The sequence below is a fragment of the Protobothrops mucrosquamatus genome, unplaced genomic scaffold (genome assembly GCF_001527695.2).
Source record: "Protobothrops mucrosquamatus isolate PMUCROS unplaced genomic scaffold, P.Mucros_1.0 scaffold2212, whole genome shotgun sequence".
NCBI lineage: Eukaryota > Metazoa > Chordata > Lepidosauria > Squamata > Viperidae > Protobothrops > Protobothrops mucrosquamatus.
The window spans coordinates 116863-140664 of record NW_015388304.1 but is presented as its reverse complement, the minus strand read 5'-3'; the positions used below and the strand labels follow the sequence as shown (position 1 = coordinate 140664).

Here is a 23802-nt window from a genome sequence, read left to right as displayed (position 1 = left end):
AGCTTGTTCAAAGGCTGAGCTATTCAAATGTTTTTTTCTGAATCCTAACGTAGCTCTTAGATCTCAAAAACTATGACTTATTAAGATACTGGAATATCATTCATAGCTTTTATACAAGCTTTCTGACAATATGTTCTCAGGGCAGTCCACAAGTATAAAATAAAGAAGCACCATAAAAGAAATTGCAGCTTAAAATCAACATCTGTTTCACACAGTGGTTACAGCTAGACCACCTAAACATGGGATTTCAGTTCAAAATGCTAATCTGAAGCACACAAAAAAAGTCATTGTAATCAAAATGACTTTACAAAAAGCACTGCTCAACTGCTTTAGGTAGGGACATTCCATTTTATGATGTTTCAACCAAGAAAGCTTTATTGTTCATTGCTATCAATCTCACTTCACTGGAAGGTGAAGAAAACTGGAGCAAAGCATCTGAAAAGAATCTCAGGGATACATTGGACCCTGATCTCAAGCTATAAAAGTTATCCTGTATTTGTTTAGAATTTCCTATTCGAGCTCTATGTCTGACAGATGCTAGAAATACAGGTAATCCTTGATTTACACCAGTTTGTTTAGTGACGGTTTGAAGTTACAATGGCACTAAAAGAAGTGACTTATGCCTGTTTTTTTCACACTTATGACAGTTGCAGCATCCCCATGGTCACATGATCAAAATTCAGACATTTGGCAACTGACTCATATTTATGTCAGCTGCAGTGTCCTGGGTTCATGTGATCACTTTTTGCTAGCTTCTGACAAGAAAAGTCAATGGGAAAGCCAGATTCACTTAACAACCTTGTTACTAACTTAACTGCAATGGTTCACTTAACAGTTGTAGAAAGAAGGGTTGTAAAAGTACTTTTTTTTCTGAACATAGTATTTAATGCTGGCTCAGTTGAATAGATGTTGTAACAAAAGGAAATATTATAACTGCCTAAGAAATAATTGTTATTCCTTGGACATAACACTTAAAACCAAGATCACTTCATGATAGCATGCCAATGACCATTTCCTATAAAAGTCGCAAGTTAGATTCTGCAAATCCAAAGATCTACTCCTGAATAAAGGAAACAAACCATAATCCTGAACTTTAATATGACCCAATCACAAATTCTCATTGCCCAGTAATTCAGAGGACAGTGACACTGGAATCCTAGAAATTCAGTTACTTCATTTGAAAAGTGGGTTACTCTCATATGTCAGCTAGGATTTCAACAAGTCTGCGGGAAGCCTCAACTGGGCTTGCCTTAATATTTATTGTACAGAAAGAGGAATTTGGGCACTGCCAAATCAGTATTTAACACTGCAAAAACTTTAGGATGCTTCTGAATTCTCAGCTATAAGATATCTTTTGGCCACCACCAATTGCTCTGATTTGTCAACATTTAAATCATTACCAGTTTTGATCACTGGCTTCTTAATTACAAATTACTGCAATTGATGGACAGTTTTGAAGATACAAAACTTAAAACATTTTCTATTTAAAATGAGTTTTGAGGAGAATCCTGAAAATATTGTAAAATACTCCTCGATAACAAGAGATATAAACCTATTGGAATTGCTTACAATTGAGAACAAATAGGAGAATAAAGAATGAATAGAGTTTCATTTAGGAACTGCAAATATTCTTTCCCCCTTAATCCTTAAGGTGGGATTCTTATTTAAGAATCAATTAAGAAATAACAGCAGTATGTCTGAGTACAGAATGTGCAATTTACTAACTTGAAGTGAAATTTTAAGACTTATAGAGACACGTAAGTGCTTGCTTAGTATTTAACTGATACAAGGAATGGGATCAAGCCACTTGCAGTAGACTTACAGACTCAGAAGGATCTCACACCGTACTTTGTGAAAGAGTTCAGTCTTACCTGCACAATATCCAGCACCATCCCAGCAGCTACCGTTCCAAACCCTGCCAGCAGGAATGGAAAAAGGACTTGTAGACCAATAGAAAAGGAAGTCTCTTTGAGAGGAGAGGTTGGTTCTGGACCCCGGTCTGTACTAGTATCATCACTTTCAGTAGCTTGACTGCCATTTTCCAGCAGGGCATCCTCTTCACGCACCCCTTTTGCATTGGCTCGGGATTCTATCACCACCACTTCCATGCCTCGTCCTCCTTCTGGTTCTAAAAAATCAGAAGACTCAACGAGATGTTCTCGGTCAGGACTGGATAGACAGTCTATAGGCCCAGCCACAATGGGCAGCACCACTCCATTGGCATGATGAGCCTCTTTTAGTTCCATCTTAAATGTTATGTTGCACAATTATGTAGTTCTTCTTTATGTAGTACTGAAACCAACTGTTAGGACAACAGACTTCTGTTTGTGGGTTAAGCTGATATGGCTTTTGGCACATAGAAGCCAAGTCCCCCAACTCTAGTATTCTGTCCTTAATTGAAAGGTTGGCACCCTTAAGAAAAACCCCCATCAAGCACAATTCAGAACTGAAGATGTCAGATACAGAGCCAGCAGAGAAACTATAATAGCTTCCAATCCAATCAAATCCACTATGGTTTACTTTTCCTGTAATTTAACTTCCAGCAAAGATTATCCAGCACACTTAAAACACAACGTAAAACACCCAGATTATTGATTTCTTTGGTCTGCAATTTTCCAGAACATAATCCAAAGTGGTGTGCTGATTTCAGGCTGTTTCACTGTGACTGCTAGGAACAGTTTAGCTGCTCTTCAGAGTGGAGAAAAGAGATCCTTCAACAAGGCACTTTGTATAAAAGTCTTTAAAAACAGCATGAAATGAATTTGGATCCAAGCTTTAAAAAAACAACAACCAAGATAAATAGAATAAAATCTTAATTCAGCTTTGTAAGTCAGTTTCTACTACTGAGCAATTTGAAGGAAAAAAGTCAAACTCTTATATTACCTCTTTTCGAGAATGGAGAATGCTAGTTCTGTCAGAGCTGACATGCTGCTATGTGACTAGGCGATTGTGAAAGGCTTGGTTAACATCTTGCCGTCCCAACTCCAAGTTCGTGTTCTTGTAGGACAACTAGGTTATTGGTTGCCTGTAAGAAGAGCCGCCCGTTTCTCTGAAAGGATATCTTGCACTTTACAACCGAGGTCAATTAAGATTTTTATTTAAAGCAGCATGAAGTCCCTGGATAGGCTTACACTGCAAGCTTGTCCAATGTTAGCAATGACAAAGTATTTCATAGACTCTTCAAGGATTATACTGGTCTCACCTTAAATATAGAAAAATGGAAAAGACAAAATTTTCAATAATTACAGAAAAACTGTTCATTTCATTTTGTTCTCCATTCCCATGTATTAGCTTTACTTTTCCTATGCTAGTAAAAAGCAAAAACCCCTATATGCATACATATGGCACTATAACAGCAGCTGTAAAGGAAGAGGCCCAGGTGCTGTCACCATCATATCTGCCCAGCCCCTACTTCTCTCTTTTATATTAAATGTCATTTAAGATCGTTACATATCCGAATACCAGGACATCTTCCATACATGTATTTCATGCAGAGGATGAGACTATTACAGTATTTGTTGTGTACACTAGTGACCTAGTGTAACTTCAGCCAATGAATATTGTTGAAGTTGTAGGTAGTGGACAAGCTACATCTTTGGAGCATTTTGGGGATATGAAGCCAAGCCTCTTGACAGTTTTTCTCTGGAATAAGTATAGAAGGAGGGAAACATGATACAACAGAAACATGAATGTGTTAATGAATGTACATTACTGCCCTCTGCTGTGCTGTGTGCTTGATGCTTTTTTACTCCAACAGCTAATTGTTGTGAACAAATTTTACTTTAGAGCCTAAGTTCCATGTTCTGTTTTCTGACCCTGTTTGCAAACACTCTAATCCATATTTTATTAAATTAACCTTAACTCATAAGCTCATGCAACACACTAAAACATAGACTGACCACACTAGAAGAGTTTGTAATAAACCTTGGATTTACACTGCAATACACTGAGTCACAAATTATCCAATCTCATTTTAGACCAAACATGTGCAAATACCCAGCTATAAATTAAAAGATCTACACTTACCATTGTGTTTTGTGGCTTAGTATGCTGTGTTAATTTATCCATAATAGTGAGTAAATCATGATTAAGTTAGTATGACTTAGCGCACTATATAAAAACAGCCAGAGTTTCATTATATCAACAGGGCCAGGTAACAGTTTTCTTGAGCTTTAGTTCTCCAACTTCTCATGTAGGTGCACTTCCCCAAATTCTTACACATAACTTACTGAAGTGGTTTAATGAGCTACTTTTATATGTGTACAAGGAATCCTACAGGTAACAAGTCACTTCAACACATCATAGCTCAACATATTTTTAACTGCTTTTTACTAAATTCTAAAAGCAATTATATTGTCATTAGGTAGTATTTTTAAACCCACTGAACATCAACCAGTCATATTGTCAAAGTTCTGTAAGAATATATGCGCTCCCACTGGTCCATGAGCATAATATTTTTGTATTAAACTTTGAAACTGCCAAGCTTCCTTATGTTCTATTTGCAATTGCCATTACTTATTGATTTATTAAACAAACCTGGGAACTTGCTATGCTAGTATAAGCAATAAATAACATGTTTTTGAAAGAGGGCCTTCAAGAGACTTTAAATCCAAGGCTGAAAGTTCATGCATAAGGAATGAACACTGGGCAGACTTGCGCTCAGACAGCTATGTAATCCAACTTTATATTCAAAGAAAGTTGGAATGTGCTATCTTCACCTAGGCTTTTAAGTGAGGGAGAGTCAGACCCAATACTTCATTGTGCTTGCCATTTTTTCTTTATTTTACTATAATTGATTGTTGCAAGCCGCCCAGAGATCTGTAGCATACACATTTAATAAATTATTATGTATGAGTTAGGCAATGGCTCCTTAATCATTGTTACATGAAATAAAGATAACCTAATATGCTACCATCAAGTTTCACAAATACTTTCTGAAAGTGACATTCTGTCTTATCTCAATGCATCTTCTTTCCTTTCTTAATATCTCTTAGCAGCCCACATCCTGGCACCATCCACAGGTCTTGATATTTGTGATGACTTAGTTTACACCTTTCATCAGAAAGTCAGATTCACTTCATGTATAATATAGTTAGAAACATCCCTTAATGTTCTTTATGGCACTTTAATCCCTATTGTCAGCATCCTATTAGGCAATCCAGGGAAAGATCCCAGTTACTCAAAACACACACCCTAACCTGCTTATCCTTCTCTTTCCCGTATCACTCTGCCGTCAACAAAACCTTCCCCTCCCCAAAGAACTGCATCCCTATAAGTGATACCCACAAGGGACTGTAACACCCCCCCCCCCAAAGACGTGAAGAGCCGTCTACTTTTATGTGGACTCCATTTCTTTAACCAGCATCTACAGCCATTATCCCAAATAAATCAGGCTTCCTAGCTGGTCCTCCCACCATAACACAAGTCCCTGATGCAAAGAGAAGGCGACTAAGGAAAAAGAGAGGCAGCAGGAAGACGGCAAAAAGCCAACCACCGAATAGGTATTTATAACCCCCCCCCAACACACACACTCCAATCTCCACTGCTTTATACTTTTAAAGCCTCTTCTGGAAACTGCATCTTTACTCCACACTTACTACCTCGCCTTAGTTGCCCTTGAGCAGCGAACGAGCCTACCTGCATCCCAATTCGGCTTCCTGATTCCACTTCTGGGTTCCGCTATCCAGCGTCCCTCCTCGCTCACCTCTCCCTACAACCGCTGGCTTACAATTAAAGCTGGGACCGACAAGCGGCTGCTGCGAGCTGAGCAGGGGAGGGCGGGTTAAATATAAACCCCGCCCAAACTCAGGGAATTGACATCACCCGCCTCCAATGCTTGTCCGCCTATTTATCGATTATTGGTTCCCACACGAACGACGATTCCAAACTCCTGGAGCGGATTGGTAGCTGCTCCAGCCAACTGCAGCAGGGGAGGAGGGCGGCCTTTGCAGGACGCCTTCCCTTCTCGCCGTGAAGAGAGACGGAAAATGGGCTGCAGGCTTGGCAGAGTGGGAGCCAATCACGTGTTGCCTGCGAATGCCGCGGCGTTCCTTTCCTGGGGAGTTTCGGCAGCTGTTCGGAATGGGGTGTGCGAGGAACTGGCGCCTTAGGGAAGAGCATTTGGATAGCAGGCAATACGTGGAGAAGGAGAGCGAAAAGCACTTGTCAGTCGGAGGTAGCGGGATAAAACAATTGCAGCTTTAGAGCGTAAGACGGAGAATAACCTTTTAAAACAGGGGTAGTCAACCTTGGCTCTTTTATGACTCGTGGACTTCAACTCCCAGAATTCCTGAGCCAGCTAAGCTGGCTCAGGAATTCTGGGAGTTGAAGTCCACGAGTCATAAAAGAGCCAAGGTTGACTACCCCTGTTTTAAAATATCACTTACCTAAAACGAACGTCCCTGAAAGCGGAAAACTAGCTCTTCAGGGAGAAGGACTTTATTCCCAGAGAGACTAGTTTTTCTGTTCCCCCCAAAAGGGAGTCTTTTCTCAACGGGTTTGTATTTTGCAACGGGTAGCTGCACTTGGCAGACCTTACTAGAGCCCAGAAGCAGGAAGACTGGCGCCATGTTAAGACTTGGGTGGTAGACCACCAGGTAACTCCGGTGTTGTAAATTACTTTGGAGAAATTCATTAGGGAAAAAGGCAACGGCAAAGCACTTCTGTAAGGCTGCCTAGAAAACATCGTGATGTGGCTAGTAGCAATGATTGGTTTTTCTGTTGACGTTTGCAATTAGTATAAAATGATTCGTTTTACCTTGAGGTAGAATGGATCCAGTGTGCAAATGGTACTGTTACGTTGTAGTACATATACAACCAATCCTGGAACTCTTGAAAATAAAAATAAAGGAGTTAACGGCTAACGGTACAGATTTCCATTTATTTCAAGGCGAAGGACTTCCAAGAAGAATGCTTAAAATATAATCTGAGAGCATCAATTAAATGACTTATGGAAAACCTTTCAAAATTTCCACACCTGTTTTTTTTTTTTTAAATAACTAGCTTATTCACTCTGCATATGGTAGCTAGAAGAAAGAAATACTAAACTCCTAGAGCTAAAGAAATGCTGTTATTTTATTATACAGTATTACTTTATATATCCATAGGGTATCTGGACATTTTAAACATATTTTTAGATCAAATCTGATGCATTTAGAGGAATTAGCTTCCCCCCTTTTCCCCTTTTTCCTCTCCCCTTAAAATAGCACATTCTTTTCAAAGTAAAAATACAATACATAAAGATTATATCTTACCAATTATTGTCAGAATTGTAAAAACACCAAGGGATCATCGGAAGCCTGTCCAATAAAAATAGGAAGATGTGTTTCTAAAGCTTAATTAAGACTGTTCCTCATTTGCAATTACCATACAGGTAGTCCTCGACTTGCGATAATTGAGCTCAAAATTTCTGTTGCTAAGCAAGACAGTTGAGTTTTGCCCTGTTTTATGACCTTTCTTGCCACAATCTATATAAATAAAAATGTAAATGTTCGTTTGTTCAAAATCTTAAATCTCCGAAAGTTCTTCACTGATTGCTTTGAAATTTTGACACAACGTTGCATTCGAATACGCGTGTGTTTTTATATACCTACTATTATATAGATGTCACACCTGTGACACAAACTTGCACTTTCTCTTTTCTTTCTTTTCCATTTAACCAGACAGCCACAGCAACGCGTGGCTGGGTACAGCTAGTTGTTAAATAAATCACTATGATTGTTAAGTTAGTAGCATGGTTGTTAAGTGAATCTGGCTTCCCCATTTACTTTGACCCAGAGACACTGCAACCGTTTAAAAAAATATGGAAAGGGGAACACTATCATAAATATGTTATCCATGCTAAATGAGAGAGAAAAGGCATTTTTAGCATTTAATTTTCTTACCTTTTATATTTCTCAAACGTTTGTACTGTTTGTAAGCCACCCAGAGTTACTTATTAGTGAGATTGGTGGCACATAAATTTAATAAGTCATTTTTTCTGTAATATTTTGGGGAAAACTGATGGAAAATTGCTTGATTTTTTTCCCTTATATTTTTACAAATAAAATGGTTAGGAAAACATGCTTTTTTGTTAAAAACAAAACATTCAAGAAGGGGGAATGATCCCACAGAATATTCTTTCTTTACCACCGTCATGGAGACTGAGCTGAGTAAGATGCCAAGGTTTTCAGGTACTTTTGAAAGCAGAAACCACTAATAGTTATTAACTTTTATCAGTCAGATACCTGCTCTCACTGATTCCATATACTAGATATTCTCACATAGATATTTCCAAATTTATTCACTTGTGATTTATAGGAATTTACCCATTTATAACAGGTTCTGGCACCTACCCAGCTTTGGCTGATCTTGAAAACCTAAGGAATTTTGGATTATATTTAGATATCACCAGACTATCCCAGGATTATAAAGTTGAAAAAATATCTCAGAAGATGGTAAGAGCAAACTACTTCCATTTGTTGCCAAGGAAACTACATGGACATTATGGTGGTGATATATAAAATTTATCAGTTCAGAAAGGAACATTTGGAGAACTCCATGCCATGCCAAGCATTCTTCTAAATCCTGACATTCCAGAGGTAGTTCAGAAGTTTTGTGGAAGTAAATCCTAGAACCACTTCTGCTTTAGAGGACTTAATTGTAAAAATTACTGAATCACCCTCAGAACATGGTCCAAGACAAGGTTCAACAGGATCTAGAAGTAAATGGAATGCTCCAGAATGTTCCACCAGGTCAACAAATTTTGTAGATGCTTTATAGTAGAGTGACAAGCTGCTGAGCAGTTAAGATGCTGGTCTTGTTGGCTGAAAATCCGGCAGCCCAGGTTCAAGACCCGAGCACCTATCCTCGCCCTTCTCCTGCCAACCTAGCAGTTCAAAAGCTTGCAAATGCGAGTAGATAAATAGGTACCACTTTGGTGGGAAGGTTAACAGAACTCAGTGATATGCTGGCCACATGACCATGGAAATATCTTTGGACAGCGCTGGCTCCATCTCTTGAAACAGCCAGCAATGGCTATTGGAGTAAAATCTGCAGGGACTCCTTTACTTTATAGTATCATCTAGCCATTGTTGTGGCTAGATGACACTAAACAGCAAAATGTACATTCGTTCTTGATATTACTCATTGTATACTATGCATAAATACTACTTATATATTATAAGCAAATATTTATTGGGGAATATATCAGCATTTTTACTAATCACTTTTCTTGAATTTGGTGTCTCTCTTAATATGTCTTTTTTAGTATCTATCATTCCCAACTCTGCTGGCTGAATCTCATAAGGTTTGTGTAGACATTAAAATCCAAACACTGTGGAGCAAGAAGACAGCTATTGGGATATCAGGGATTCTCCCTAAGTTTAACCTAATGTTAGCCTACCTGATTGGTGTTTCTTTTTTGCACCAATGAATAAGCTACACCTTCTTGGTTGTGGTGGCAGGAACAAATTCATTTATTTTTATTCAGCCTTAATTACTCTATAAGTAACTCAGAGTGAGAAACATACATAATTTTTCCTGCTCTATTTTCGCCACAGGAATAATCATGTTAGGTGGGTTGGGCTGAAAGCGTGTGACTGGCCCAAATTCACTCAATTGGTTTTCATGCCTAAGGCAGTCTCCTGGTTCTAGGCCAGCATTTTAGCACTACACCAAATTTGCACTTCACCAAAATGCCTTGTATTCATAATGCACTGCAGCAAATAGATCTATGCCACAGTTATCCTAGGAGGAATATACTCTTACTGTTAGCTGTCAAATGTAACCTGGTCTGCTTTTCTTTTATCTTTGGCCAAGCAGCCAGATTCAGTGAATAATTACATAGTCCTAGTAGTGATTAACATTGGGCATCTAAAGTGTAGTTTTGAATGAATTTTCCTAAACTTTAAATGTGCAAATGTAGCTGTCCTACTTACCTGTACTTTTTGTCTGGATTACGTATACTGTATCTTTCTTAACTATACGTTATTGGCTGAATCATAATTAAAAAAAAACATATAAACCCATGGTATATAGATTACAGTGGCTGCATCCACACAAATATTAAGTCCCAAACAAACCACATGGTGGCTTAGCAGAGCATGGGGTCTCCTGGCTGTTGATTTAGCATAGTTACCTCAGTTCAAACTTTCCTCTATACAACTATGTATTTTTGGTTACAAGTGCAATATATTTACTAAGCTTTAACCCAAACCTTTGAAACAGTTGAAAGCTCTAAGCCTTATATTGCTGGATAAATGTCTTTAGTCTCCTTATCTGCAAGTTCAGCATATGAGATAAGCCCAGTTCCCTCTCATCTGAGCACATGCAAACAGAATTATCCCATCATGACATTTTTATATGCTGGTCTTATGCTATGTAAGATAACCCACCACTGTGAATTCAGTTGTTCCCTCAGCGGGAATTAAAGCCACAGCTGAGATTAAAGTGTCCTCATATCCTGTGTAATGGGGCTAGATTCCTATGCAGCTGCTGTTGTTCAACTGACAAAATACCTACCTGTCAAATAAAAATTCAGGCTACCCCCTCCAATTATATTCATTGAGAATATCTTGATTTAATAAAATACAAAAATCATGTTCATTTTCTTTTGATTTCATTTAATGGAACTGCTTCTCTTTTTAATATTATGGGTACAGTTCTAACGTGGGAAATTAGTCCCACTTAGTTAATTTAGACTTGCTGTAGTGTTAACTGAGATAAATATCAACTTCATGAATCAGAATTATGTATGAGAAAATAAGCATAAGATTGATTATTACAGATTGACATTTCTAGTGCACTGCTGTAGGATGCAGAGAGTGCCTATTAACTTTATTCAGAAGATAAATATCAGGCATATAGGTCCTACCTATATATTTTATTTTAAGAAAATCCAAATCTTAATGTTGAATACAATTTCCAAAACAGTAATGTCTGAAGCTGAACCTTCACATGGCACCCATTTACTATTAATAAAACAGAAAGTAAATGGAAATCTAGCTCCAAAGATCAATATTTATTAATTTGTAGGGCTATCAAGATATCAGATAGTAGGTTTGAGACAGAAGTTGTCTATAGCAGACGTCCTCAACCCCTGGTCTATGGACCAGCACCGGTCCCTGGCATGCCAGAAACCGGGCCACGCAAACAAGCGAAGCCCCATTCGCTGGATGCAGGCAGCACATAAAACAACACCCCCTCTGGTCCGTGGAAAAACCTCTCTCCATGGAACTGGTCCTTAGTGCCCAAAAGGTTGGGGGCCTCTGATCTATAGAGAAAGATTATTGGATGTTAAAGCTTATGTAGGTTTATAGGAGGAGACTGGCATAAAGCATTTGTAATATTTTTAATACCACATAAAGCAGAGGTGTCCAAACTTGGCAACTTTAACACTCCCAGAATTCCCCAATCAGCCATGAGTATTTCCTTGTGAATATGCTGAGCTTTCCCTATTAGGAAGCTTAACTGTGTTGGAGACATAGCATACAGACTCTTTAGACTTTGGACACATCTCTTCTGCATGCTATTCCATGATCAGAAATGGCAGAAAATATGGGGAAGTTTGAAACGGGTAGAAAGAAAATGGAGAATGGAGGGGATTTTATAAAGAGGCTTATAATTCTAAGTCCCTCTATCCTAGCCTACTGTATATGGTATAATGCTAATGACTATTACTCCACCTAATGATAATGAAACACATTGAAAGAAAATGTGAAAACAATAGTGGAATGTTTCAGTAAGGGATGTCCATATCTCAATTTCCCTGCTCATTGACCATGGCATTGCTTTGTCCCAGGCTTGACCAGCTGAGCTATCATTAAATCCATCATTTCCCCCTCCCCTTAATGTGGTCATTTTCCTTCCTGTTTGACACCATTTCCTTTTGTGCCGGTGACTGCTGTTCCTAAATCCATCACAAAGAAGGGAATGGGGAGAACGATGCACGGCACTCCTTTTCCCATCACACTGAGCTCATGCTATCTGTAGAGCCTGCTGTCCCGGGAAACTGCTAAGCCCGGAAATGAAGCATGAGTTCCTTTAAATGGCAGCTCGGCCAATAGGCCATGCAGGGCAATTGTAAACATGTCCCGACAGCAGTATTTCTGAGAGGTGCCATTCTAGCAAACCTATATTTCTCAGGAGGCCTCCATATTAGCGCTCTGTCTGCAATGAGAAGAATGGCAATTGTTCAGTCCTCATTTATCACATTTAACATCTCTGACCACTCCTAAGTAGCATGGGAGGGATGTGTGGGTAGCCTTGTAATGGGGGTTTAGTTGTGGTAGCGGAGGCATAGAAGAGCAACAATGGCTACAGGGCTAAGAAATGGCAGCAGAACAGAGAAGGGACAGGCCCAGCCTGTGAGCAAAAACTTCCACAGGGCTCAACAATTACCAAGGATAAGTAGCAAAAATCGATTATTAAGAATGGGCAATGTCAGAAGTAAAATTGACTTTTTTTTAAAATTGTTTAGTAAATTGTTACGGCATACCTGCCTTGCTATCAAAGCTATAGACTTTTCCCATTGTAAATCTTATTTAAGACTGAATTGGAAACAATAGAAAATCTAGAAGCTGTTTTAATCTCCTTTTCATTTTTATCTTCCTCCCCATATGGTGGAAGTGAAGTTCATCCACTTCCGACCCTTCAAAATATATTTGGATTCCTTTTACTTTACTCAGTGTTCCTCTAAGACACGTCTGTCAGTCTTTGCAATCTTAAGGAGGGGAAAAAGCTTAATTTAATAGCTAAAAAAGAGTGAAAGATTCAGCACACCATCATTCTTGGTGGCTTGGTTACTGCCCCAGAGCCATATTTTCTTATTCAGTAAGCATAATTCACTTTTGTTTTTAAAAATTGTATATGTGCATGCACATGCATGTATGATTTAAGGTTCTACCTAAAGATCCAAAATCAGACCCAGATGCAACTCAGACAGAAGTAAAAAGAAGAGTGTGTGGAGGAGAGCTTACAAAAATGTTTGTAATTTTGAGGAATCCAATCTAACTCAGATTCAGAATCAGCCCAACCTGCAGATAAAGTTTATTGATTCATTTAGTCAATTTATCTTATAGATAATGAGAGCTGGACAGCTGATATAACATAGAAAATTATACACACATGTAACATGCATATATACACAGCAGAAACTGAGTCTCACAATCATTTGCTTTCAAAATATTACAGAGAGGCTCATGAAGTCCAGGGTCCAGGGGGAAAGCTAGGCTTTCAAAGACCTAATGTAAGGCCAATAGGGTCAGGACCATCCAAACCATGAAAATGGTGGTGGCAGCAGCATTATGCTGTCCCAAAGACTTAGTCACCAACTAAGATGGCACATCTCCTGGGTTTTATAAGATAACACTGTTTTATAAAAGGGATCTGGAGCATATTTGCTCTGTCAGATCTTGTGGGAACTCCATAACCATAACCATTGAAGATGGGCAGTCTTGCAGATAGACAAGTCTTGCAACGCAATACTATGCCATGAAGGGCTTTATAGATAGAAATCAGAAATTACACCTGGAAGTGTACACATCTTATAGTTGCTGAGACTGAGGAACACTAATCTAGCTTAATATTGGCTATACAATCAATTGGCAGAGACTCTTCAAGAGCTCAGATTGAGAACTTTCTTACCAGTTCTAGTGGAATTGGGGAGAGATTTCAGAACCTTCTGCACACAAAATATGTACTTATTTCAGAACTATAGCCCTTCACAGAATCTTAGGGTTGGATGGGGTCTTAGAAGTATTCCAATCTGATCCTGCCCAGTTTAGATATCCCCATACCATCCTGGACAAATAGCTGTTTTGGGCAAGGGGTTAGACTAGAAGACCTCCAAGGTCAATTCCAGCCCTATGATTCTATCCAACCCTTTTGAAAATCTTCAGTGATAAGAGCACTCATGCCTTCAGGTTGCAGGCTGGTCCTCTGTTTAATAACTTTCACAGTCAGGTCAGTCCTCCCTATTTCAACTTTGGATATCCCTGGGTAAAACGTCCATCCATTTAATAGTAGCTTGACATATACCTCTAGGAAATTTATAAGCAAAGTGTTACTGCAGCATCTGGTACTCCCATTGTTTGTCATGAGGACTTGGTACTCAAGAGATATTGTGCCTTTAAAATCTGAACAATAGCAATCAGGCTATAGAAAGGACCTGAATGGGGAGGAGCAAACCGGAGGAACTTTGGGTAGGTAATGTTGAGTGAAGGATAGAGAGATTAGCTTTGCAGAGCTTCATAGCACCCTTACATTTGAATAGCAGCAGTTACCTTGTGTTAAAAAATCCTGCTTCTTGGCATGCCATAACAGATATAAAGGCTCTGTAGTCGCAGGATCAGAATCCAGTCCTTAAAATAGAAATTGGCATGACAGCTTGCTTTAGAATATGCAGGTGTGGAATTTGACCTTGTCTTAGATGTGATGCTGTACTCTTTGTATGCTTTAGTCATACACTTCCTCAACAGAGTTGATATGTGCCTGGCATATGGCCAGCAGATTACTCAACGTTCTTGTTGCTAATATACTACTGTACACATAACACAATAAATGCAGGAAGAAAATCATTAGGCTCTCAGATTTTCTAATTTCTAAGCTCAAATAGTAGCCCTTTTACATGACTAATGCAAAGCCAAAAATATAAAGCTTTCATAAACAATAAAGATGAAAGAAGGGAAGAGATAATTTACATTGAAAGCATTCACATATTGTGCCAAGTATAATGCAGGTTTTTAAGTTTTAGGTAAATATGCTGCACATACCCAGCCACTGCAGTTTGTAAAGCATGATGATTTAGCATGTTGTAAAAACTTATAGCTAATAGTGCTAATTCAGTAATATTACAGCTAAATAAATCATGTCTTACTACAGTTATAGACCATCTCTCTTACATAGATCTATTTTACTGCCTGAAATTATAAAAAGTGGGAATTTGCTCTACTAAACTATTGTCATGGAATTAATCAACAATATGAACCAACTTTTGTTTCAACTCTGCTGGATGCCAGCAGAGTTGGTCAGTTTTCTCTTTGGCTGCAGATCAGTTGGCCTTTTGCAAGGTGAAAGCCAAAATATGAACTATAAATCCACTTCTTGGGTCACTAACCCTTGTCTTTCCATTATTTTTCCTTTGCCCCTCTTCACATAAGTCTTTGTGTAATCACTAAAGAGCAAGGGAACACAGTGTACAGCTCCATCTGTAATATTATGTAGCTTCCTTGGTTCTAAGTGAAGGTTGATGGGAAAGACGAGATTACCAAAGATGTTCTAGCTTTTGCCTTTGTTATCTTACTTCAGCTGACAAATAACTAATTCATACTTGGTGATGAAATATACAGTACAGTCAACTAAGCCTATGGCAAAGGGCAGCAAAAGTGCTTTTGCACTTTTATCCCTTAAAACGTTTCTGAATTGTATATAGGTAATCAACAGTGGAAGAGAGTCTGTCAATACTGTTTGTGTAGGATTCACTTTTACTTCCAGTATTGCAATTGATTATAATTATAAAAATTATGACATTTTCAACTAGAAAAGCTTGGGGAATGGGAAGACCACATTTTATATCTTTTAAAATGGCATTTTTAAAATCGCTATAGGTGCTTTCAGAAATCTATCAAGGCATGACATAATGTAGTTTGTTTGATTTCTCTTTAGTGTTTCTTCAACCATGACAACTTTAAGATGTGTGGACTTCAGCTCCAAGAATTCCCCAGGCAATATGCTGGCTGGGGAATTCTGGGAATTGAAATTCATACATCTTTTAAGTTGCCAAGGTTGAGAAACACTGGTGTAATACAAACCGAGCTTATTGTGATTTGTCAGAATGTATGATTTTAGCCTATGTATTTTGCATTTCATTAATGCAGAGGCGTAGAATCTAAAGCTGAATACCACTCTTTTTTTTACAAAAGGGGGAGAACCTTAGATATAATATTGTTGCAAAGGAGGCTGTATTTTTCTAATGGATAAACAATGTAACTAGAGGTGGGGTTCAGCCGGTTTGCACCGGTTTGGCAGAACCGTTACCTACTTTCTCTTGAGTTCAGTGAACCGGTTCTTAAAATGGCACTTGAAAAAAGCGGAGTTTGTGTGCGCACCTGCCTCACACTTGCCCTGTGTCCGCCATGCTCTCCACAGTGCGCTGCAGCTGATCTGAGGTGTGGAAAGCATGGCTCAGTGGTGAGTATGTAGCAGGCACGTACACACACTCTGCTGTTTTCAGTGGCATTTCAGTGGCTGGCCAGCCACCTCAGGTCAGCTGCAGTGCGCCATGAAGAGCATGGCGGATGCGGGGCAAGCACGAGGCAGGCACGCACACGGACTCTGCTTTTTTGTTGATGCCATCCTGAGAGGCAGCATGGTGATTGGTCAGCGGACACGCCACAAATGGGGATTCACCATTCCCCCAAGCCCTGCCGCTGCCAAAGTGGATCCCGGGCTGCAATGGAGAGACTGGAAGTGGATGCAGTGGGCGTGAGGAAAGAAGGAGCGGGGAGAAGAAAGAGGAAAAGAGGCTGAGTAAGGAGTGGGACCATCCTGGCCGGTCAGGCACCAAAGTGCCTCCAAAAACGGCGGAGTCTGTGTGTGCGCCTACTACACGCATCAGCCATGCTCTCCACATCTTGGGTCAGCTGCAGCGTGCCGTGAAGAGCATGGCAGACATGGGGCAAACATGCACACAGACTCTGCTTTTTTCGGTGCCCTTCTGAGAGGTGACATGGCGATTGGTCGGCAGACATGCCACGAATGGGATTCACCATCCCCCAAACTGTGCCACTGTAACTCTCCCGCGTTAGGTATGGAGAGCATGGCTAACATGGGGCGAGCATGTGGCAGGCAGGCACATGGACTCCGCTGATTTCGGCGCCTCTTCTCATTTGGCCACTTTTCCTCTTCTCCCTGCTCCTCCTCCCCTCGCGCCAGCTTCTACTTTCGGTCTCTCCATTGCAGCCCGGGATGCACTTTGGCAAACTTCTTTTGTTTGTGAGACAAAGTTAGCATAATGCTTTGGGAAAGGAGGGCATCTGGGCGGTGATGGGTGGGGCAAGCTCTCCAGCTCTTATGCGCTCTTCCGCTGCCGTGGAAAGTCCCACAAACAAAAAGGTTGTGGGACAAAAAAAAAGTTCAATCAATTCCAACTTTGCGAGATCTTTTTTTTTCCCTGCAAGAAGTTGGAAATAACTGAACTTTTTTTTTTTGTTCCACCAACTTCTTTTGTTTGTGGGACTGCACACAGTGGCGGAGGACCACGTCAGAGATGAAATGGTTAGAAAAGAAATGGTTTGGGAAGCAAGGGCATCTGGGCGGTGGTGAGCGGGGCAGAGAACTGGTTGTTAAATTATTTGAAGCCCAGCACTGAATGTAACTGAAACAGTTGGTATAAAGTCAGCCTTGTTTCTGTTCCAGCTGTCTTTTTAGTTTTAGGCCCACAGCCTAATCAAACCATTGAATCTGCTAATATTATACTGGAGGCATGCAGTAAAATCACACTCTTGTCTCTGGGCTGACTCATTCAAAACAAAATAATGTTGCACTGTCTCTTTCCTCTACGAAGTGATTTTGTAATCACTAGTTATCTTGGAAAAGATAACATTTCCATGTTTCCAAGAATATTGGGTATAAATGAGTATTTGATCATTCACTTCCAATCACTGAAACTGTTTTCGTACAAACTTTCCTCATAACAGGTGTCTAAATCCTGTTTTATTTCAAAACATACTTCTCATCATCCAAGGGCATAGCCTGATCAAGAAGATCTGCCAAGAAAATATTGGTTAAATGGAAGTCAACAAAGCCAGACACTGCTTTCAGACAATAGATCCATTACTTTTTGTTGAAAGGAACAAGAATATTTTGCCTTTTTCTGATGATTTGGACAAAAAAAATTCAAAATATTAAGCATTACTGTGCTTATTATGTCATAAATGTTCAAAAAAGTGCTTAACAAAGCAAAATGAAATGTTTTATATCATAATTAATGACATGTAGAAATTACAAGCCTGGGTGAACCATCAAAGTCTAGGTGTAGAATAGAGCATCCAGCACACAAATCATCATAGAGTTTTTGTGAAAAAGAAGAATTTTAGGATACAGAGAGCAGGAAACTAGTGGAGGTTTATTTCTGTGTAATTATTATTTTGAGGAAATAGGGTAGAGAAATCACTGGAACAGAAAACTACTCCACAGTGATTGCTCTTCACAGACAATTACTTTTTTTTATTGCCAAGAAGAAAAAATTCAAACCTTAGCAGTGCATACAGGTAAAATAATAGTGAAAATACAGTAATAAGCAGTACAAAGTCTGTAAGAATCACAGTATCATCCCTTGCTAACCCTGTTTTCATGTGCTACAAATTTTGCTAAATCCAATTTTGTTATAAATATTAGGGAAGAGTATATAACCATGCCTTTAAAGTTACATATGAGTGTTCCCAATGAACAAATCATAAATGAAAACTTCAGCTTTCTTTGTTCAGTATATTATTTAATATACATATCATACCATTTACTTTCTAAAAAGTAGCATTAATTGAAGTCAATTACAGAATCAGTGTTTAGCAATCAGTTTCAGTGCAGAAAAATAATGTGAAAAAATCATTAAAAGAAATCCCAAAATTGGCTGGTTACATTTTCTGGAGTGTAGTCCCTGGCTTGAAATCAAAAATCAAGTACAGTCATCAGATTGGAAAAAGTTATGTGCCACAGAATTGCAACATCTTGCGCTTAATTAGAGTCAAATAAGTTGTAGCAGTCATACAGAAGCGGCACCAAGGATTCAAACTGTATGAAACTTGCAATAAACTTAGATATAATTATTTGTACATTGAGCATACAGTAATAACTGAAGAATATACAAATTTAACAAGACAAAAAAACAGTCTGCTTTAGAATAATCAAGTGAGAATAGAGTGTCAGAAAGATAAACAAAGTGCCTTCATTATAGTCAGAGCTATCAACCATTACACTGCATTAGAGTCAGAGAAACTTACAACCCTTCATGCCTTCTACACACACACACACACATAGACACAAAAACTGTATTGCATGAATGAAAAAGTTCTTCCAAAATCTGCTATTTCAAAGGGTATACAGATGTTTCCTGGCTACTCTAGGTTGCTATTTTGCCAAAAATTGCCCTCATGCCCCCATCTGTCTCCCTACTATTTAGGTTTAGCAAGGTATTTTCCATGGGAAAGAGTGTCAGAAAGTGAAAGAAAAGAGAAATCCGGGAAGGACACCTGGGCTCAGCTATCAGCTCAGCACATGGACACTTTTCTTACCAGCTATGAAAACTGGCCTCACCCCTAATACATGGTCTACGCAAAATTTGTTTCCAAAAACTACAGGCTTTGACATTAAAAAGATTCTCCATACCTCATATAGATTAATTCAGTGAATAAAGGAAACCAAATCCAATAAATTAGTTCCTTCTAAAAATATATCAATACAGGTAGTCCTTGACTTACAAGCTTTCATTTCAGGGACTTTTCATAGTTACAACAGCACTGAAAAAAGGGACTTACAGCAGTTCCCATGTGCCCACACAGGGAGAAATTCTGATCCTAATAGTGGTTGTAAGTTAAGGACCACCTGTACTAAAGTCTGCCATTAGTTTCATATGTCCCTGAGATAAATCACTTTTTGTTCCTGAGATAAAACACCTATGATTTGACTTGAATCTATGTATGCATGTATATTTCACATTTCTGAACTACCCATCTTCCTCAATATTTTTTGCTTGTGTAGTAGAAATGCCGTAGTTCTGCCAATTTTGGAGGTATTCACAACTGCCTTAGCTGTGCTAAACAGTTAAAACAATACGGTCTCAAAAGAGAAGTTAAAAGAAAACTAAAAATGAAATAACCAATAAGCATAAGAAAAACAACTGGCAGAGGTAAAGTTTAGAAATTCAAAAGAACAATGAAATAGTTCACATTCTCCAGCAGAATGGGTGTAGAGTCCACCGATTGGGTTATTTCAGCCTTCCTGCTCAGACTAAGACAAAAAACTTTGCCACGCCTCCCTCTGGGTGTGCCTTCCCCAGTTTTTGTCTTAGTCTCGAGCTCAGCAAGACGCTTTATTTAAGGCTCCTTAGCTAGGCTAGATTTGACTTTTTGGATTAATTGGCTAGACTTAAATTGGATTCACTAGTTTTATTCGGACTAATTTGGCTCTTCATTTTCAAATTCATCAATTCAATCAGGATTCTCTGAGGAGATAAGGACTCTGTCCTTGCATCCCTGCTGCCCCTTGGGGCTAGGAAGTGGAAGGCTGCAGGCTCCGATCGGAGGGGGGTTCCAGACGAACTGTAACCCTCCGCGATCCCGCTGATCAGCTGGGCAGCGGAGATCAGCCTTCGGCGAGGAAGCCTCCGGAGCGCAATTCCATCGTGTCGAGGTCTCGAGGGAGCGTTTTCTGCCTGCAGCCATAATCCGGATCGCAGCGGCTGCTACGCTACCAACCGCAAGTGCCTGGGAATGGGGGGAATTCAGGAATCTCTTTCCTTTCTTTTGTTTGCTGCAAAGCCTTGATTCTCCCTGAAAGTTTTCTCAAAGTTCCCTTGCGATTCTCTGCAGACTCTAAGTACTTACGGCCGCCATTTTGACCGCATGGTCATAGCGATGCCGCTATTTTGCAGGCCCACGTGGCTGCCATTTTGAAGGCCTATTTTGACTCATTGTTCCATCATCATTATTGCCTGCGGGGTTTGTCTGCAAGGCCCACGTGGCAAACACCATTTTGAAGGCCTACGTGGCTTCACTGCTGTATCATCATTATTGCCTGAGTGCCTTGGCCTGTGAGCAGGCCCGTTCAGGGGGGAAGATGCTTCTCTCATATCCACAGCAAGTGCTGTGAACTTTGTGAGTGCTATCCCAGGATTGGGGCTTGTCTGCATTGAGCAGATCAAGGTGTTCACATCTGAGTTTCAGATCTAAGGGAGAGGAGCGAAGAGATACCTTTTTGACCACCTGGTTCAGTTTAGTCAGTCACCTTTAGTCACAGGGCCTGAACAGGCAGTATTAGAACACTGTCTGGCTGTTCTTGCCATTGATAACCGTTCAGAGTGAGGATCGGTTTTCCATCTCTGACTGCTTGATCTGCGTTTTGGGTTACCCCCGCCTCTAGGTACAACTGCCCAGGAGTACCTAGACTACAATGGCAGACAGTTCCTTGCCCCAGACAACGCAGACCAGTGTCCCCCCCCCCCGCACAAACAAAACGCAGATCAGAGGAATTGGAAGTGGGGGGGGGGTGAAGAAAGAAGCTAAAACCAAACATTTGGCTACAAAGGAAATTTCCAAAACAGCCGAGCGAGAGGCCTCGAGGAGACACTTAGCACTGGAGAGAGAATTTTCCAAGGCACAGAGGCTCAGGTCCAGCGGGGCTGAATTGGTTTCCCCCGCCCCATTGGACATCCCTTCGCTAGAGCCTCAATTTGAATCCTCACAGGATGCCCCACGATCTTGGTCTCCTCCACGGTAAAGCTTACTTACTGAGCAGGTTGGTCCTCATCGTTCCTCCTCCTCTTCTTCGCACTAAACACCAGAGAGCAGGCGTGCCTCAACGGGGGTTGGGGCCAGCTCCAGGGATCAAGGGGAAATATGGTCCCAGAGCCAATTCCAGGCCTTCATGCATCATGCATTCAAACAGTTTATGTCATCCACTGGCCGTAGCCAAGCGCAGTCACATCCCTCTCCTCCCACGTCTACTCCCCCGCCCCAGGAGGAACATGACACGAGAGGAGGGATCAATCAACCTGGAAGTAGCAGACACCCCATTGTCTGAGGATGAGGACCCAACACCTGAGCAGGTGACATCTTCGGGCCTCTTCGATCCTTCCATATTTCGGTCTCTTCTCTTAAAGGCCATAGCCACGGTAAAGCTTACTTCGGCTCAGGAGGAGACACCATCTACCTCCTCGAACCAGGAGGCCAACCCTGTTTGCGGAAAAGGTCAGGGAGGAACCTCAGATTCCATGCCCGTCAGTCTTCAGGACTACGGTGGAAAAGCAGTGGTCATCCCTAACCACCACTCCTTCTCCGAGTAGTTTGGACAAGAAACTTTACAATGTTGCTTCTTCCTTTGCCTCTCTTCTAGAAGTTCCGACTGTGGACTCTCCTCTGGCATCTTTGTTCTCCAACACCGCCATTCCTGGGGACATGGCTGAATTCTTGAAGGCGGAGGACAAGAAGTTCGAGTTCTCACTTCGCAGAGCTCACCAATCTTCGGCTTGGGCCATAAGGGCGGCAACCTCATCCTCCTTCTTTGCACGTTCAGCGATAATGTGGCTGCAGGATCTCCAGGCGCTCATTCCGCCAGATCAGGTCAGGGCGCACCAAACACTAGGCAAGATTGTGGCAGCTTCCAAGTACATTGCGAATGCATCTCTGCATTCGGCCAGGTGCTCAGCCCGATCGGTTGCTGCCACAGTGGCGTCCCGCAGGCTTCTCTGGTTGAAGCATTGGCGAACGGACTTAAAGGCAAAGTGGCGCCTGTCAACTTCCAGGTACAGTGGAACGCACTTATTCGGTGCAGTGCTAGAACCGCATGTCATTGAGGGCAAGGATAAGCGCAAAGTCTTGGCTCACCCATCCAAAAAATCGGATAGGCGTCTTCAACTAGATTACCGTAGGCCGACATTTCGCCCCGGTGGTTCCTGGGAGTGGAGACAGCCCTTTTGGGCAGGGCAGTCCTGGGATTGGCCCAGAGGCTCACGGTCCTATCCTTCCAGGCAGGATTGACAGCAGGACCGCCAGATTAGTGGAGCCAGGGGCCAGTCCCAGATCAAACATCCCTTCAGGGGCTCGGGCAGCCGGCCATACAGGTGGTCCAAGTGACGCCAAGGAGGATTACCCCATTGGGGGTCGGCTGGCACTGTTTTACGACAAGTGGGAGAGCACAACTATGGACGCTTGGGTCAGGGAGACCATAAGACACGGTCTCTCCCTAGAGTTTCGATCTTTTCCCCCAGATCATTTCATACAATGCCCGGTTTCAAACAATTATTCAAAAGCTCATCTAGTCTCGACAGCCATCGCACACTTACTAGACATCAGGGCCATAGAAAGGGTGCCACAGGACCAGATAGGAGTGGGCTTCTACTCCATCCTGTTTGTAGTCCCCAAGGCCTCAGGAGGATGGAGGGCGATACTGGACCTGAAGGGTCTAAATTACTTCCTAACTTACAGGAAGTTCAAGATGCAGACCCTAAAGTCCATCTTGGCGAGCATCAGGAAAGGGGACTTCCTTTCCTCCGTCGACCTGACAGAGGCTTACCTCCACATTCCAATCCTCCAGGAACACCGCAGGTTCCTGCGGTTTTGTTACGCGCACTGGCATTACCAGTATCGGGCCCTTCCCTTCGGTCTCTCCTCGGCTCCGAGGGTCTTCACAAAGATCTTGGCCATGCTGGCGGCTCATCTAAGGATGAGGCCCGTGCGCGTACAGTGCTACCTGGACGATATACTTGTACAGTCGAGATCCTTCCACTCAGCCCAGTTGGACCTGGAAATCACAATCCAAACACTTCAGGATCATGGGTTTTCCGTGAACTTCAAAAAGAGTCACACAACACCCACAAGACGTCTGCTCCATCTGGGAGCATTGATAGATTCGAACCTATGCAAAGTCTATCTCTCTCCGGAGCGCCAGGTCAGCATTCGGAGGCTGGCCCAGCAGATCTGCAGGGAAAAGAGGGTACCTCTGGTACAACTCTCTCAACTCCTGGGGAAGATGATCTCTTGCTTGGGCATCGTTCCGTGGGCCAGGCTCCACTCCAGGAGCCTCCAATGGTTCCTCCTTCCCTTTCAGAGA

At 41.2% G+C, this 23802-nt stretch overlaps 1 protein-coding gene across 1 annotated transcript in view; it reads right to left on the bottom strand.

Annotated features, from left to right (window-relative positions):
- SLC41A1 (solute carrier family 41 member 1) overlaps positions 1–21501 on the bottom strand; it is a gene marked incomplete at its 3' end in the record, with an annotated part of 50400 nt that extends 28899 nt beyond the window's left edge. The window contains exons 1-3 of the mRNA XM_015824373.2: positions 21483–21501; positions 3132–3202; positions 1872–2267 (exon numbers count right to left, since the gene is read on the bottom strand). Of these exons, the coding sequence (XP_015679859.2) occupies positions 1872–2267; positions 3132–3202; positions 21483–21501 (486 nt within the window). The remainder of the gene's footprint in view (positions 1–1871; positions 2268–3131; positions 3203–21482) is intronic.
- Positions 21502–23802: the final 2301 nt, after the last annotated feature.